The 18,876-nt window shown below is 36.9% G+C and overlaps 1 protein-coding gene across 19 annotated transcripts in view; it reads left to right on the forward strand.

The window, feature by feature from the left end:
• KDM6A (lysine demethylase 6A) overlaps positions 1-18,876 on the forward strand; it is a 207,805-nt gene that overhangs the window by 115,772 nt on the left and 73,157 nt on the right. For all 19 annotated transcript variants that reach the window (XM_074391948.1, XM_003939487.3, XM_074391947.1 and 16 more), the window contains 2 exons: positions 13,085-13,139; positions 15,718-15,752. In XM_074391948.1, the coding sequence (XP_074248049.1) occupies positions 13,085-13,139; positions 15,718-15,752 (90 nt within the window). The remainder of the gene's footprint in view (positions 1-13,084; positions 13,140-15,717; positions 15,753-18,876) is intronic.

An 18,876-nucleotide genomic window follows, 5' to 3' on the forward strand; every position in this document is an offset into this window, starting at 1 on the left:
AGGAGGAGATATTTTAGTTTATTGCTTAAGTGCTTAGCAATTCAGAGTGAGTGAAGGTAGGAATAGAAGGAATGATATCACCCTTTACGTGGTTGTCCATTTTTCTAATACCTCACCTTCATGTGGATAAATGTAGAACCTCTGATGACTTTTCCACTACATTATGCTGTTTTCTAGCACAGTGCTTTTTAGGCTGTAACCTCAGAAACTCCAACTCAAACTGGCTAAAATAATAAAAAAATATGCTCATATGTGAAGTCTAGCCTTCAGGATTGGTTGATTCAACTGATTTGGGGTTTCATCAAGGATTCATTTTCTTCTTAGTTCTGCATTGGCATTTTCTAAAGGCTGGTTGCTCTGTTTGATATAAGATGGTTGCCAGATGCAATCAAAGTGAAATGCATCCTTTTTCATATCTCATATAAAAAGATGTTATAGAGCAGTGGCTTAGGTGCTTAGTGTAATGCTGGCATATAATAAGTGCACAGTAAATGATGATGATCATCATTTTATGTAGGAGAAAGATCCTGGTTTCTTATTGATCTCTTCAAAAATACTTCACCTTGCATCTTACTGGCCAGAAATAGGCCACATGGCCATTCCTAATTGATTTCTTATCAAAGGAGATGTGGTTTTCTAAACCAATTATGCCCAGTCTTTGAGCACTGTTCAAATCTGTAAATAAACAGTTGTCATCCAATGGAGGGACAGGGTGACTAAAAGGATATTCTAGTATGGGGAGTGGTGCGAATAATCTGTCCGTTACAGATCAGATCTTCTTTTCCCCATTTCCTTTCCCTCTGCCCAAGTATGTATAGTGCTTTTTAGATGGTAAACTATTTAAATAAAATACAGTGTATTTTTATTATAGATTCCTTTTTTTCACCCACACAAGAAATGCATTCTAGGACCTCCTGTTTTGTTTCTGTTACTGGTGATAACTTTCTCACAAAATGTGTCTCTGAAATTCTGTGTTGGTGCTACGTAAACAGCTCTCAGAGCACAGAAATTTGGTTTTAAAAACTTTGACCCTGCCACACATCTATGTTACCTTGGATACTCTTGATTTTCTCTGTATCTGAAGAACTAGAATAATTCTATCCACCCCACTATTGATAAAAGATGAATATATCTATGTACGTGTGTGTGTGTGTGTGTGTGTGTGTGTGTGTGTGTGTGTGTAATTTTTATATCACTGGTTTTGGGGCAACAGGTGGTGTTTGGTTGCATGGAAAAGTTCTTCAGTGCTGATTTCTGAGATTTGGTGCACCTGTCACCTGAGCAGTGTATGTTATATCCAGGGTGTAATCTTTTATCTCTTATTCCCTTGCCTCCCTTTCCCCTGAATCCCCGAAGTTCATTATCTCATTCTTATGCCTTTGCGTTCTTATAGCTTAGCTTCCACTTCTGATGAGAACATGTGATGTTTGGTTTTCCATTCCTGAGTTACTTCACTTAGAATAATGGTCTCCAGTTCCATCCAGGTTGTGTGAATGCCATTATTTCCTTCCTTTTTATGACTGAGTAGTATTCCATGGTGTATATACCACATTTTCTTTATCCATTTGTTGATTGATGGACATTTAGGCTGGTTTTCCATATTTTTGCAATTGCAAATTGTGCTGTTATAAAGTATATGCAAGTATCTTTTTTATATAATGACTTCTTTTCCTCTGGATAGATACCCAGTGGTGGGATTGCTGGATTAAATGATAGTTCTGCATTTAGTTCTTTAAGGAACTTCCACACTGTTTCCCATAGTGGTTGTACTAGTTTGCATTCCCACCAGCAGTTTTCATCACATCCATGCCAACTTATGTTATTTTTTTATTTTTAAACTATGGCCATTCTTGAAGGAGTAAGATGGTATCGCATTGTGGGTTTGATTTGCATTTCCCTGATCATTAGTGATGTTGAGCAATTTTCCAAATGTTTGTTGGCCATTTGTATGTCTTCTTTTGAGAATTCTCAATTCATGTCCTTTGCCCACTTTTTTGATGGGTTTATTTATTTTTCTAGCTGATTCGTTTGAGTTCCTCATAGATCTGGATATTATTCCTTTGTTGGATACCTAGTTTGCAAACATTTTCTCCCACTCTATTGGTTGTCTGATTACTCTGCTGATTATTTCTTTTGCTGTGAAGAAGCTCTTTAGTTTAATTAGGTCCCAGCTATTTATCTTTGTTTTTGTTGCATTTGCTTTTGGATTCTTGGTCATGAACTCTTTGCCTAATGTCTATAACAGTTTTTCTGATGTTATCTTCTAGAATTTATATTTTGCAAATAAATTGTTTCAACATTTAGTGTCAGTTATCTACCATGTAAAACAACCATAGTTTGGGGTCAGCATAGGTCCTGTTGGAGAAATCAATTTTCCTGTCTTAAAATTTTTTTTTTTTTTTTTTTTTTGAGATGGAGTCTCACTCTGTGGGCCAGGCTGGAGTGCAATGGTGGGATCTCGGCTCACTGCAACCTCTGCCTGCTGTCTTCAAGTGAGTCTGCTGCCTCAGCCTCCCAAGTAGCTGGGATTACAGGTGCCCGCCACTACACCCAGCCAATTTTTGTATTTTTAGTAGAGACAGGGTTTCACCATGTTGGTCAGGCTGGTCTCAAACTCCCAACCTCAGGTGATATACCTACCTCAGCCTCCCAAAGTGCTGGGATTATAGGCGTGAGCCACCACCCCCGACTTAAAATTTAATCCTTGTATTTTTGTCTCTCTGCCCATCCTCAGAAATGTGAAGCTAATGCTCAGGAAACTTTATAATCATATGTTGTTATTTTTACATTAAATTGACCAATAAAGATTTCATGTGTTTAGTGAGTGGTGGAGATACTAATTCTTAATTTATGAGCTAGTTTTTTTGTTTGTTTTGTTGTTTTTGTTGTTTTGTTGTTGTTTTGAGATGGAATCTTGCTCTGTTGTCAGGCTGGAGTGCAGTGGCAAGATCTCGGCTCACTGCAACCTCTACCTCCCGGGTTCAAACGATTCTCCTGCCTCAGCCTCCTGAGTAGCTGGGATTACAGGTGCCCACCACCACACCCAGCTAATTTTTGTATTTTTAGTAGAGACGGGGTTTCACCATGTTGGCCAGGATGGTCTTGATCTCCTGACCTCGTGATCTGCCCACCTTGGCCTCCCAAAGTGCTGGGATTACAGGTGTGAGCCACCATGCCTGGCCTCTGAACTAGTTGTTTTAATATCATGTGATCCAGAGTACATTTGAGGGTGACAGATATTTTCTTGTTGTTTTTTTTTTTTTCTTTCTTTGCTTCAGCTAATATCCCCCAAGGTGGGTTTGGTTGCCTAGTTAATGCCATACAGTTAATTCAGGATTTTTCTTTTTTTTTTCTTTTGAGACTGAGTCTCGCTTTGTTGCCCAGACTGGAGTACTGTGGTGTGATCTTGGCTCACTGCAGCCTCTACCTTGCAGGTTCAAGCAATTCTCCTGTCTCAGCCTCTCAAGTAGCTGGGACTACAGGCATGCACCACCATACTCGGCTAAGTTTTGTATTTTTAGTAGAAACAGGCTTTCACCATATTGGTCAGGCTGGTCCTGAACTCTTGATCTCAGGTGTTCCACCCACCTCGGCCTCCCAAAGTGCTGGGATTACAAGTGTGAGCCGCTGCACCCAGACTAATTCAGGATTTTTATTTCATTATCCTTTAATGATATATAATGCCAGTTACTTATTTTCCTTACATATTTGAAGCAGTGTAATACCATTACTTCGACAAAAGAATACTACTCTTGACAGTTTTATATAATGCCCTTAATTTTCACATCCTGACAGACTATTAAAATTATTTGTTCCATGTGAAGAATAAGATAGAATGACACCCATATTCTTCAGTCAGTTCAATGCCTGTACATCTATTTAATGAACTTATATAGAAATTCTTCCTAATGTTTTCATATTTAAATATTCCTAAAGTATGTCAACTTAGAACATTTTTGAGTTTTTAAAGGTAGGTAACTAAAGAGGGTGGCTTTTTTATGGAAACCTGTAGATCATTGGCTGAGATACCAATATAAGTCCCCTTTTATAATTTGGTATTTGAATATGATAAGTGCTGATTGAAGGGGTTAATGTGAAAGGGATAGGAAGATGAGAATTACAGAAACGGTAAATGTTTCAAAGGAAATGGGTTGAGCTGAAATAAGACTTGTGTGTTAGCTTGGCATTTTAGTGGGTATTGGTGTTTCTCGAATGGGTAGATAAATAAAATGGAAGAGGCTATAGAATGAGAAAATGCCTACTTATAGCACAGGCTGGAAAATTTAAAAGAAAGAAAAAAAGCTGTTTTTATTCATCATCACTTAACAGAATTTTTTTCTATCCAAACTGATACTGCAGTTGTTTTCTCCAGATGGCTCAGTTCACCAATTCATTCAGCATGTTTCCCATCTTATTATACTTGACATGAAACTTCTGAGTGAAGTAGCAATTCCACTGTCTTGTACCATACTCTTCTTTAGGAACGACTTCATTTCCAGGTGTCTCATTTGATCATCTATCCCAGGCGGCCCCCTGAGGCCATTTATCCGGCCCCCCGCTGCACTTCAGGAAGGGGCACCTCTTTCATTGATGGTCAGTGAGAGGAGCACAGTATGTGGCAGCCCTCCAACGGTCTGAGGGACAGGGAACTGGCCCCCTGTGTAAAAAGTTTGGGGACGCCTGATCTATCCTATGTAAACTCAGGAATTTTACTGTAATTTTTTTAATGCCAGGATATTTAGGCAGAAAGAATACATGATGACATGATCATCTATATGTACGTCCTTTTGAAATCTAAAATGCCCCCTGTCTTTTATTATTTTATTAATGTAGAATGCACAGATCATTTGTTTCATATAATTAAGATATCGTGAACTTTCTATATTTTGGAAATACTTGCTGAGTTTGAATGCTAGCTATTAAACTAGTTTTGTGTATGCCTTATGTTTCTAAAATACTCGTAATGTTTCTTTAGTGACATTTTAACAGTATATTTTTGTTCAGTTGTGTGAAGATAATGAAAGTTTGGGGCTGTGCATGTTGACTTATGCCTGTAATCCCAGCACTTTGGGAGACCTGAGGTGGGCAGATCGTTTGAGACCAGCCTTGGCAACATAGTGAGACTGCCCCCACCACCCCATCTCTTAAAGAAAAAAGAAAGTTGATTATTATTTCTCCATACTTGCTCTGCCCTGTTCCCTTTATCATGCTTAATAGCTCTCACTTCTTTCAACTGGTATTTTGAAAATTTATATTTTGAGTGGTTTGATTTGAGAGAGAGAGAGAGTGGAGGAAGGCATCTCACTCATGTGACTCAGTTTTCTTAGGGGATTGGGAATGTCCTATCCTCTCCCTACCCCCAATAGCTTGGAATAATTGGTGGTAGTTATAAAACTAAGATTTGGTGTTTACCCTGAGATTTGGCCTAGAACATGGGACGAAGAAGGGAAATAAATTCTTCAAGAAAGGATCTATAGAGTATTGGCATATCATGGAAGCTGCATTTGTAGAATCTTCATAGGAATTGGTTGGTATGTAAAAGTGGTGAGGCCTAATCTTTATTTTTTGGTACATTTTGTTTAGTGGATTTCTTACTGGGGTAACCGCAACACCACACAGCAACAGCAACATCACTAAGTTTAGGGGCAGATTCACAATTAAGGTCATTTTTCATTGCTACCATATTTAACATTTAAAATGCTTCACTGAGGCAACTCTTAATATACATTGTTTTTGGATAAACCATCAGGCAGATACCAAAAAATGATTAGCACACTATTCTGACTGTCTCAAGAAAAGAACAACAACATTCTTTTTCAGTATTAGTTACACTCTGTATTTCTTCCTTCAGTATAACTGTTGGTTCTTTATACAGATTTTGCTTGGCTTTTTATGGTTGACAGTGGATTGGATTATGATTGAGGAAACTGCAAGCCAGTTTATTTTCTTTGATTTAAATCTTTTCTTTTCCTTTCAGTCATTTACAGTAGAACTCAGTTTTACCTGAGTGTAACAGTACTATTCTTTTGGCAGAGGTTGGTCATTGCTGTTTGTTTTCGGTTTTTTCTCACTTGTAGTAAAAAATAATCCTTTCCCTGTTCTTTTTTCTTTTCTGCTACTCATCAACTTGTACTTTACCAATTTTCTAGATAATACTTCTTGATATGAGGCAACCTCCTATCTGGCCACTTGATAATGCTTTCTCTATTTCACTCTGCCTGCCCAATTTTGGTTTTCTGTTTGATATTTATTTCTGCCCTGAGTTCTATAACATGCCTTCGAGTGTGAATTAGTAAATGGCCAAAATACTTCAATACCTCCAAAATACATGTTTGAAGACTACATGACTGCTCATATATGTGCAGTAATACTGTTATTTCTTTCTCTTTGAAACTGAGGAGTTAGGGTGATTCCAAGGTTCCCTTTGTTACAGTTTTCTCTCTTGTAGTATGTTTTAACTACAGAACTCATTTCTAATTAAAAAGTGATTTTGGGATGCTAACTTATAACAACTTAAGGTCATTATATTTGATCTTCAGCCGGGCCCGGTGGCTCACTCCTGTAATCCCAGCACTTTGGGATGCTGAGGCAGGCAGATCACCTGAGGTCAGGAGTTCAAGACTAGCCTGGCCAACATGGTGGAACCCTGTCTCTATTAAAAATACAGAAAAAAAAAAATTATCTGGGTGTGGTGGCTCATGCCTGTAATCCTAGCTACTCGGGAGGCTGAAGCAGGAGATTCACTTGAACCGAGGAGGAAGAGGTTGCAGTTAGCAGAAATCATTGCAACTCCAGCCTGGGCAATGGAGTGAGACTCTTGTCTCCAAAATATATCTATAAATATATAGATATATTTATGTACATATTTTGGAGACGAGTATATGTGTATGTATATATACATTTATATATGTATTTTGGAGACAAGTATATGTGTATATATGCATGTGTGTGTGTGAGATATATATATATATGTATGTATATATATATATGTATGTATATATATATATATATATATATATATATATATTTGGTCTTCAAAGGCAGCTTATGAAGCAGTCACTATATTGTCACTTTTTTTTTTTTTTTTTTTAAGTTATGTTTGGCCAGGCGCAGTGGCCCACGCCTGTAATCCCATCACTTTGGGAGGCTGAGGAGGGCAGATCAGGTTGGGAGTTTGAGACCAGCCTGGCCAACATAATGAAACCTCGTCTCTACTAAAAATACAAAAAATTAGCCAGGTGTGGTGGCGGACATCTGTAATCCCAGCTACTCTGGAGGCTAAGACAGGAGAATCACTTGAACCAGGGAGGTGAAGGTTGCAGTGAGCTGAGATGGCTCCACTGCACTCCAGCCTGGGCAGCAGAGTGAGACTGTCTCAAAAAAAAAAGAAAAAAAAAAAAGGTTATGTTTTTAAAAGATACTCTACGGTGCACATTTTTGCAGTATCCCCTTTATAAAATATGTATCATCCTCACCTTGTATTAGTTATTTGTGTACATACCAGTCTTACTCTGATATCAATGCAAATTGCTCACTAGATAGAAATACCTTGGAAATTAAATTGGTCATATTCTGATCATTTTGTGTACATAGATTAGATGCAAACTAGGACCAGTTTTTAAAAATTTCTAGTCAGCTGCATACCTATGCTTTTGTAAAGTATAACAGAAATGAAGAGTTGGAAGACTAGGTAGGATACAGCTACAGGAAGAAAGATGAGCAGGAGCTGTATGCTAAATGGTTGCTCTTCGGATGGATGGGTGCAAGGTAATGAATGTATCCTAGAGATCTTAGAGATTTGTCAACTGACTTGATGTGGGAAGAGGTTCCCCATTTATGGGGGCTCAGGCCACCTTTTTTTTTTTTTTTTTTTTTTTTGATTTGTAGTCTTGACCTCAGGTGATGCGCCCGCCTTGGCCTCCCAAAGTGCTGGGATTACCAGTGTGAGCCACCACGACCAGCTTTATACCACTTTACTGTGTTAAATAAGGGAATAAAGAAAGTAGCACCTAGTTTTCACTTTACTGTGTTAAATAAGGGAATAAAGAAAGTAGCACCTGGTTTTAGGTTTAGGCGGTGAAAAGGCTCTGAATGTAAGTGATTTGGGAGTAAATTGATTTGGAGGTACCTGAGGGATATCAGATATTCATGCAGACAGATATAAATCTGGAGCCAAAAAGATGCAAAAATAAGAGCTGGAACTAAGATTTTGAATGTCTTCAGTCTACAATGTGTTTTGTCGTCCTTTTTTTGTTAAAGAAATTTTTAGAGACTGTCTGGTAAACTTCAAAAAAGGAGTCTCTTTTTTGAGTGAAGATTGCCAGGATTTGTTAGCTATTAGCAAGTCATTGGTATGCAATAGAGTCTCTCCTGGAAATAGTTGTAATAACCTTGCATTACAAAGAGAATCAGAACTGAATTTGAGGGCTTTGGGAGAACCTCAGTCGGATCATCTTGGCCAGGAACATGGCTCACAAGCCCTACCAAAACCTAGCCATTTTCAGTTCTGTATCTTATTTTAGAGACTACATCTTTAAAGTGAGTACCATGACATCCTAAGGCATTTCCCTATTCTTACCCATAGACTATTCATTTTAGGAATCATGTTTGTTGGTTTTAAATTATATTGTTATTTTTAAATTTAAATTTTATTTTTTTGAGACAGAATCTCATTCTGTTCCCCAGGTTGGAGTGCAGTGGCACTATCTTGGGTCACTGCAACCTTCGCTTCCTGGGTTCAAGTGATTCTCATGCCTCAGCTAGCTGAGGTGTGCGCCACCATGCCACCGCAGGCATGTGCCACCGCACCCAGCTAATTTCTGTAATTTTAGTAGAAACTGGGTTTTGCCATGTTGGCCAAGTTGGTTTCAAACTCCCAGCCTCAAGTGATCTGCCCGCCTTAGCCTCCCAAAATGCTGCGATTATAGACGTGAGCCACCATGACCCGCCCTAAATCATAATTTTAGAAGTGTGGCAGTCTGTAACAATAAGAAAAAGATGATGTTCTTTTGACATGCAAGAGTACCTAGCACACCTTTCATTTTCTTGCTTAAATGGTCAGTACAACCCTGTTTTATAAGGGCTCTGTAAAAATAACTTCAATGGTTTTCTCAACCTGAAGTAACTCTTTTCTTACATTCCTCATCTATATCTTTTTGGACTATGTTACAGAGTTGTCTTTTCTGTGCTTTCTCAGAGCAGGCTAAACTTTTAAAACTCCTTTTAGCACATTAATTCCAGTGAACATTGTATTCTGCCGGTGAATACCAATAGAGGAGTGCCTGACATAGATAAAAGCTGGTAAAAGCTGGTTGCCAGAGTGTCAGTCCTAAAATGCTGTGTGTCTACCTTAATTGGATATAGACAGCAGTATCAACTATACATACCTTGTTTATATAGTCTGAAATAAAGGTTTCTGGGACAAGCACATAATTTTAAAACTTCAAAATAGAATAGTGTGATTTAACTCTGTATATTAGAATAACTTGCAGAAGTTTTTTCTGGTTTGTAAGATGTTACTCCCAACCCACTGAATCAGAACATTCAAGATTGGTACTAGAATCGAAACATCGCTCCAAATTAGTAACTTATAACTCAATACACAATTTATCAATTGCAAAGCATTATCCCATTGCTTGTTTTTGGGATTGGGAATACAGTTGAAGGTTTCTACAAGTGAAAAGATTCATGAGATAATCAGACTATATACAGTTAGAAATAAAACAATTTAAAGGGAAATAAAATCTTGAAACTCAAGTTTTATGTGTTAATTACATGAATATAGATTTCTCCTCCCCAATAGAAATCAAGTTCCATTGGCTGTATTAGGCAAAATACTATAACATTATTTTGAAATATTGAACACATTGAAGACTTTTAAAACAAAAGGTGACTTTGGTGATAAAGATGTCAACAGAAATGGTAATGAATCAAACCTTGCGTTAAATTGGACCAGAAGTGCTCCATAAAAAGAAAATCTCTATAACATTAAAAAAAAGTCACAAGTAAATCTTCTTGCTTGGAAACTAATTTTCTGTAGACTGCTTTCTGCCTTCAGGTTTGTATATAGTCTTTGAACTGCGGAGGCCTCTTCTGCATAATAATTATTTCACACAGCAGTAGCCAGTTTCAGCACTGCAATATTTCAGTGTGAGGCACAGATGTTTCCTAGCTGCCTCTGTTGGTTGCAGGGAAGGGTGCTGGATATTTTACCATGGTATTTTCATGTTTGTGGGCTGGTTATCATAATTGATAGTCTTTTCTACTGGTGTATATGTTAATAGGTACATCTATTTAGCATCTGGTTTAGGTCCTGTAAATGAAGCTTTGTGGTTATGTTATGCCCACCTCATCCCTCGTCTCTCTTGAGAGTGCTTAATGTTTTTCAGGGTTTTTCTTTTTGTGGATTGTTTTGTGTGGCTGTTCTTAGTTTCTTATAAACATTTAGCAATTATTCTGTAAGTTCTTTCACTCTCATAATGCATGTTTTTGAATGTGTATTTGTTTTTTGTTGTTGTTTTTGAGTTGGATTCTTGTTTTGTTCCCCACAGGCGCCTGCCACCATGCTCGCTAATTTTTGTATTTTTAGTAGAGATGGGTTTCACCAAGTTGGCCAAGCTGGTCTCGAACTACTAATCTCAGGTGATCTGCCCGCCTCAGCCTCGCAAAGTGCTGGGAATGTAGGCATGAGCCACCACACCCGACTGAATGTGTATTCTTTCGCTAATTTTACTCTATCTTTGCTGTTTGGAAATGTTTGATATTTCATAGTGTTGTGGGTTTGAAATGGTATATCAGTAACTTGATTGCTGCTTTTAAGATTGTTCAGTAATTACACAAAACGTGGACAAGAAATACTGTTGCCAGGTTTCATTGCAGAATCTTGAATTACTGATAAATGAAATGTAGGCTGGGCTATTTGAATTTTACATCTCTATTCTTTGTGGGGTTTCAGTGAAATAGTAAAACTAAAATATTGCCATATCGAAGGCTGTTTCTTCTCATTTCAGTTCTTCTATCTAAATATTAATTTATGCTTACATGATAAATTAGACTTAGAAATGTAGTACAGTCTGAATGTGTGACTACTCTCATGCTCTTTTTGTCTAGAGAAAAGCAATTTATTATAAAGCGTGTTTTTTTGCTTTCATAGTACTCACGTTGTAAAATAGTCTGTTTTCTATTGCTGTGGTAGCACACTAAAGGGATGTTTGAAGACATAGTCTGCTTAGTAGGCCAAGGGAAAATGAATGCAGTTTCCAAAGTGTTCAAATACTAAATTTTTTTCATTCAGTCAACCATGGCAAATGATTTTTCACTTTTGTTTTGTTGACCATTTCATTCCTCATGTCTGCGTTGTCTTTAGGGCATTATAGGCTCTTGAGAAATACTTGCTGGATAAATTAAACATTTAATATTTAAGGGTCACAGTCATTTTGTTAGTAATTTACCCATTCAGAATATGTAATCAGCTTTAAGTTTTAAGAAAACCACAAGTGTGGGGCAGCCTAATTATGCATGTACATCAGAGACTTTTTTTTTTTTTTTTTTTTTTTTTGAGATGGAGTCTCTTGTCACCCAGGCTGGAGTGGAGTGGCATGCTCTCAGCTCACTGCAACCTCCACCTCTCGGGTTCAAGCAGTTCTGGTGTCTCAGCCTCCCAAGTAGCTGGGACTGCAGGTGCATGCCACCACGCCCGGCTAATTTTTGTATTTTTAACTAGAGATGGTGTTTCACTATATTGGTCACATGAGATGATCCACCCAGCTTGGCCTCCCAAAGTGCTGGGATTACAGGCATGAGCCACTGTGCTCCTCCAAGAGACATTCTTGAGTGAATATATTAATAATAGCTAGTGTTCATACCAAATGATGTCTTCTAATTTTTCATTCCTTGTGACTTTGGGTAGCCAACATTAGTTGCTTCTTATTAATTGAGGGGTCTAGTTGACCCAAGTACATTTTGATTGATTCTTTGTTGAATACAGTACTTAGTGCTTGCTGATCATTATTTCTCTTGATAAAAGTTCTTTGAGGGCTTACATCTAGAAGTTGTCATTATGAATATCAATTAGCAGTTTCTCCAGCAGTTATAAAACAATACAACTCTTTAAATTTTTGGATTGTGGATAGGAATGAATTTATCATGGTCTTTTTTAATTTAATGCTTTCCACTTTGTGAATTACTTTTAATGCTAAAAATTTGTGGAGGCCCAGAAAATTTGAGTATACATTTGTGGGAATATCATTTAGAAGAGTTTCAAGAGATTTACTCATCTTTTTAAACTTAGATTTCATACCAGCTCTAGTACTTGTTTGTCTTATGCCTCGTTTAATGTTGATAAACTAGATGTTAAATGTCACCCAGTGTTCTTGATAATATGCATTCTTAAAAATTAGTATTATGCATTGATGTTAATGTGCTTTCATGATATTGTAAATGGATACTAAGTTAGTGGCTTAATGTTGACTGGGAAGTTATGCAGATTCTATACATACAATGTCACATTGTAAAAGGACAGTTATATTTGGTAGATGAACTTGGACATAGGCTATTTTAAAAGACACTTAAGTACAGTGATTATTGAAAGATCAGTAAAGACATAAAGTTTTATCCTCTATGACAATTCTCATAGTGATTTTTTTGTTTCGGAAGTTCATGTCTCCTTTTGAGATAAGCAGTGGTGTTCTGACAATACCAACAGACTTCTACTTGGATTTTAAAAAATAATCATATATTCTCTATTTAAATTGTTGTATAATACTTCCTCTTTACTTGAAGACTAAAAAGTCTTCACCTTTGTCATATACATAAAAATATACATAGGATAACTTGGTAAAATTAACTCTTCTTCAAATTCTCCACTCTCAATTGTCTCAAGAAAATAACCCCACAGCATGTCAGTTGTCAGCAGTAAATATTCAAAGTATTTCTAGTTGGTAGGCTACTGTATTTTTTTTTTTTTTTTTTTGCATAGCATGTATTCATTATTATGTGTTAGACCTTACATATCTGGAAACTATCTTAAGATGCTTTTATGTGACTCTAAATTTAGTGCATTAATTTTCTCACTCTCCTCTTGCAGCATTTTCAGTTAGCTTTGGTTGACTGTAATTCCTGCACTTTGTCCAATGCTGAAAGTAAGTATTATTAAGTACCATAGTTTTCTACATGTATTCAGATCACTTCATGGCAAATAATGTTAGTGATAAATTCTGTACAATTTTTTCTTTTAGAATTGTTTAATGTAACTGTATTGGTTGCCATGGCTACTTATACAAATGCAACCTGCAAGACCAGATACTGTGAACAGCCCGTGTCTAAAATAGGCCAGTGAAGTAGGTTGTTGAATTAAAATTATCTGCACTAATGAACAAGATTGATTTTTTTTCTGTTGAGTCTTATATTGTAGATGACTCGGTAGGATTAAAAACAGATTTTGCTGGTCCTTTAGAAAACATGAGTATGTAAAGATTCTTTTCTGATAGCTTACTGATTCCTCCTATGTGGGATTAAAATTATTGGTAATTATGAAGACATATTTGTGACTTTTATTATTACAGTTTTGTGTATCATATAGAAAGTTTGAGATGACATTTTTCGATTAATTAGAAAAGAATGCATTTATAAGCCATGTTCTAACAAAGTATTTTTTTCCAAACAGTTATTTTCTGCTTCTATATAGATGTCTTTTCAAAAGCATTTCTAAAACTAAGACCACTTTTCACTAATATAATACTCTTCTTTTAAGTGATTTACAGGAGGCTAACGCAGGAAGATCACTTAAATGCAGGAGTTCAAAGATGCAGTTGAGCTACTATGGCACCACTGCACTCCAGCCTAAGTGGCAGAGAAAGACCCTGTCTCAAAATGAAACAAAAAACAAAAAAAAGTAACTTACAGCAAAAACTGGCTTTCTAAAACCTGGAATCCTTTGTATTCTATGTTTATCAATTACATATGTTTATCAATAATTATGTATTTTGGTGTATTTATTTAGTATACTCTAAAGTATCCAGTAAAAAGGTTTAAGAATATTCATTGAAGCTGAATTTCTTAAAAACTTTCTTAGTTAAAAAATAAAATTTTTAATTGGTATGAGCAATTAATGACAATTTCAGTCATACAAAGGATTCCAGGTTTTAGCAAGTCAGTATTTTGCTGTAAGTTATTTTTTTGTTTTTAGTTTTCGTTTCATTTTGAGACAGGGTCTTTTTCTGCCACTTAGACTGGAGTGTAGTGGGGCCATAGTAGCTCAAGTGTAGCCTCGAACTGCTGCACTTAAGTGATCTTCCTGCTTTAGCCTCTTGTAAATCACTTAAGAAAGAAAAGAGTACAGAGAGATATTAGTGAAAAATGGTCTTAGTCTTTAGAAATGCCCTAGGAAATCGTTGAATCAGCAAAAATGCTCTAGAATTTTCAATATAACATGGATTAAGAAATAGTATGGATTAAATCATCATCTAAGCCAGATGAATTATGTCTTTCTTTTACTACAGGTAATTTCCTGAGAAAATGTAAAGGATTTTTTATCTTCTTAAATGAAATTCAGGATCCAGTACTGATTAGTGTGTTCGTAGAATAAATGGTGGAAAAATAACAAATGCAGCAATATTTTCTAGTTTCTAAGATAAGGTTTGATTTGAAAAAATTGACTCATTGGTTTAGTAGTTTATAAGTTTTAATTTATACCTTTTTCTTAATTATTTAATTCATTATGGTCTAGTACCTAAAAGGTAACTTTGGTAAGTCAGTTTGAATGATAACTTTTTACAGATGTCTCATAAATATCAAACTAAATATTTTGGCAAATTCTCATTTTATTCTACTCTGTTGAGTTTAAATCTCAGTTGTAGATCATTACTCTTGAGGGAAAAATGTCTGCATAGGTAGGATGAGTGCCACATGGCAGAAAACTGTTTGAAACAGAACCATCCTGAGTATACCTTCAAGTCGGCTATGCCTCTTTTCCTGTTTATTATTGAGAAGGGAAACAGGAAATAGGATGACCATTATTTATTTAGCCCAGGACTGAGGAATTTCTCGGGATTTTCAGTGCTAAAAGGTGGTTGGTCACTCAAATGGGAGAGCATGTTCTCTGTTTAGACTTTTGGCTATTGCTGTTCAGTTGATTTGACCTGATTACTGGATAACTATTATAATGCCTGATGTCGCAACAAATGTAGGTACCTACTTTGAGCCAGTATTACTCTTTTCAACACTAGCCTCTTTATTGTCTTTGTAAAACATAGTTCTCTTTGAATTTTTTATGTCAACATTGATTTGTACTTTAGTTTTAACATTTTTAAATTACTGACTTTGCTCTTTTTTGACTTGGAATTCAGTTTTTAAATACTGCGTTTTGAAATGTGTAAATTATAAAGGTTTTCTCTATTTGTTTAATGTTGCCCTTTCGAACTTTGTAAAATGTATATTCACTTGCTATAGATTTAATGCTAATTTTAATAATAACATTGACTGAAATTTCATTTTATAATGACCAACAATGAATACATGTGGTTTCTTAGGATTGTGTTCTTTAGTGTGTTTGTTTATATGTTCTGTTTTAGTAAAAGCAGATAAAAGTTATATTTTTTATTACTTAAATCTATATAATGGAGACTGTGACAATGTTTGATGTTTTGTTATTCTTACTTAATTTGCCCCAAATTCTGCTGTATTGTTACTGATTTTTTTTTTTCTCATCATCCTTTGCAGTTCAGTTTCACATTGCCCACTTATATGAAACCCAGGTAAGTATTTTAACTTTATTTAAAACAAAAGCAAACAAAAAATCATCACTCCTATCATACTTTACTGAAATCAGAAATTTACAGATAATTTAATGGCGTTCTGGGCATTACTTATTACGTAAACTTTATATTTTATACTCATTAAATGTGATCAAGATGCTGCTTAGTAAAATAGTTATTCCACAGAGTGCTTGCTGTGTACAAATAAATTACAGTTAATATTTTCGTTTAAACTTGATTCATTTTGTAATCCCAGCACTTTGGGAGGCCGAGGTGGGTGGATCACGAGGTCAAGAGATCGAGACCATCCTGGTCAACATGGTGAAACCCCGTCTCTACTAAAAATACAAAAAAAAAATTAGCTGGGCATGGTGGCGCGTGCCTGTAATCCCAGCTACTCAGGAGGCTGAGGCAGGAGAATTGCCTGAACCCAGGAGGCGGAGGTTGCGGTGAGCCGAGATCGCGCCATTGCACTCCAGCCTGGGCAACAAGAGCGAAACTCCATCTCAAAAAAAAAAAAAAAAAACTTGATTCATTTGCAGCCAGGCGCAGTAGCTTGTGTCTGTAATCCCAGTGCTTCAGGAGGCCAAGGCGGGCAGATCACTTGAGGCCAGGAGTTCGAGACCAGCCTGGCCAACATGCTGAAACCCTGTCTTTACTAAAAATACAAAAAATTAGCCAGGCATTGTGGCAAGCACCTGTAATCCTAGCTACTAAGGAGGCTGAGGCACGAGAATTGCTTGGACCCTGGAGGCGGAGGTTGCAGTGAGCCGAGATCTCACCACTGCACTTCAGCCTGGGCAACAGAGTAAGACTCTTGTCTTAAAAAAAACCAGCTAAACTTGATCCTAGATCATTTACAAGCTGAAATGGCTATATTTAAGATTTCTCTTACTCTTTTTTTTTTTTGAGACGGAGTTTCGCTCTTGTTACCCAGGCTGGAGTGCAATGGCGCAATCTCGGCTCACTGCAACCTCTGCCTTCTGGGTTCAGGCAATTCTCCTGCCTCAGCCTCCTGAGTAGCTGGGATTACAGGCACGTGCCACCATGCCCAGCTAATTTTTTTTGTATTTTTAGTAGAGACGGGGTTTCACCATGTTGACCAGGATGGTCTTGAGCTCTTGACCTCGTGATCCACCCGCCTTGGCCTCCCAAAGTGCTGGGATTACAGGCTTGAGCCACCGCGCCTGGCCCAAGATTTCTCTTATTCTTAATACCAAATGCCGTTCTTTCTTTTCAAAATGTTTATAGATGGTTGTTGTAATGTGTTGTTTTTTAAAAAAAATTCTTTTGCTTTTTCTTAAGACGGAAATAACTCTTCTACGTGTCAGTATTGGAAAGGCATAAAGAGTCACCTCTTGATGTCCTTGCCATTAATTTCATAGCTCTTTTACATTAAAAAAGTTTTAAATTTTAGAACATCTTGGTTTTTTTTGTATTGATTGATACACAGTGAAGATTGGTACATCTTGATTTTGCTTAGTTTTATGATAAAAGTTTACAATATTGGGGGAGTTGGGGGCAAGAGGAGAGAGAGCATTAGGACAAACACCTAATGCATGCAGGACTTGAAAAGTTAGATGATGGGTTGATAGGTGCAGCAAACCACCGTGGCATATGTATACCTATGTAACAAAACTGTACATTGTGCACATGCATCCCATAACTTAAAATTAAAAAAAAAAAAAAGTAGCTGAGTGCAGTGGCTCATGCCTGTAATCCCAGACTTTGGTAGCCTGAGGCAGGCGGATCACCTGATGTCGGGAGTTCAAGACCAGCCTGACCAACATGGAGAAACCCTGTCTTTACAAAAAAAAAAATTAGCTGGATGTGGTGGCACATACCTGTAATCCCAGCTACTTGGGAGGCTGAGGCAGGAGAATGACTTGAGCCCAGGAGGTGGAGGTTGCGGTGAGCTGAGATCACGCCATTGTACTCCAGCCTGGGCAACAAGAGCGAAACTCTGTCTCAAAAAAAAAAAAAAAAAAAAAAAAAAAAAGTATGCCACATTGATTTTAGGCAGTGGTATGGAAAATCAAGAATAAATTTATGAGACTCAAAATTAGGTCATTGTAGTTTACATAAATTTTTAAGAGCTTTTTAGGAAACAAATACTGTTTTTTATATGTCTACATAACTTACAAGGTCTGTTTTGATGTATTGGCCCAAGTATTACAATAAGGCATATATGTGCCATGCAGAGTTCATACCCACCAGATGCAAGATGCTACTACATCTCATTATTTATATTGTTGTAGGATGTAATCGGATAGTTTGAGATCATTTTTACCGGTGGTTCCCAAACCCAGCTCTGTGGCAGAATTATCTGGGAAGCTTTATAAATGGGGAGCTTTAAAAAGTTAACATCGCATTTCTGGGTACATCAACCCCTCCATCCCCACTCTACCCCATACTCCCTGAATCATAAATGATGCACACTCAGGTTGAGTTCTGATTTTGTTTTCCTCCAGTTTTTCTGGTTTTCAATGAGATCACTGGTCTGTCACTAGCTGAAGCAGAAGGGTTATTTTTTATTTATTTTTTTGAGACAGAGTCTCCCCTCTGTCACCTAGGCTGGAATGCAGTGGTGCAATCTCGGCTCACTGCAACCTCTGCCTCCCAGGTTTAAGTGATTCTCCTGCCTCAGCCTCCTAAGTAGCTAGGACTACAGGTGCCCACCAGCATACCTGGCTAATTTTTTTTTTTTTTTTTTTTTTTAAAGTAGGGACAGGGTTTCACCATGTTGGCCAGGCTGGTCTCAAACTCCTGACCTCAGGTGATCCACCCACCTTGGCCTCCCAAAGTGTTAACCTTTATTTTTAATGAATATTTTTGCTGGAGATGGAATTCTGTCTCTCTGACTGCTTTGAAATTCACAATACCTTGTGTTTTGGCTTACATTGTTTCTGATGTGTACTTGTCTGTTGGTCTTACTGTTTACTCCTGTAAAGGTAATGTGGGGACAGGGCCCTTCTCCCATTGATTCTTTCATCTAATAAATTTTAATACTGATTCAGATTAAACAAAACAAAAAGAATAAATTCATGGCAAACAGTATATGATTATTAGGTGACAGGAAGATGACACTGTAAGCATATGAAAGGATTTAAAAAAAAAACTCTAC

Source organism: Saimiri boliviensis, chromosome X, assembly GCF_048565385.1.
Source record: "Saimiri boliviensis isolate mSaiBol1 chromosome X, mSaiBol1.pri, whole genome shotgun sequence".
NCBI classification, from domain to species: Eukaryota; Metazoa; Chordata; class Mammalia; order Primates; family Cebidae; genus Saimiri; species Saimiri boliviensis.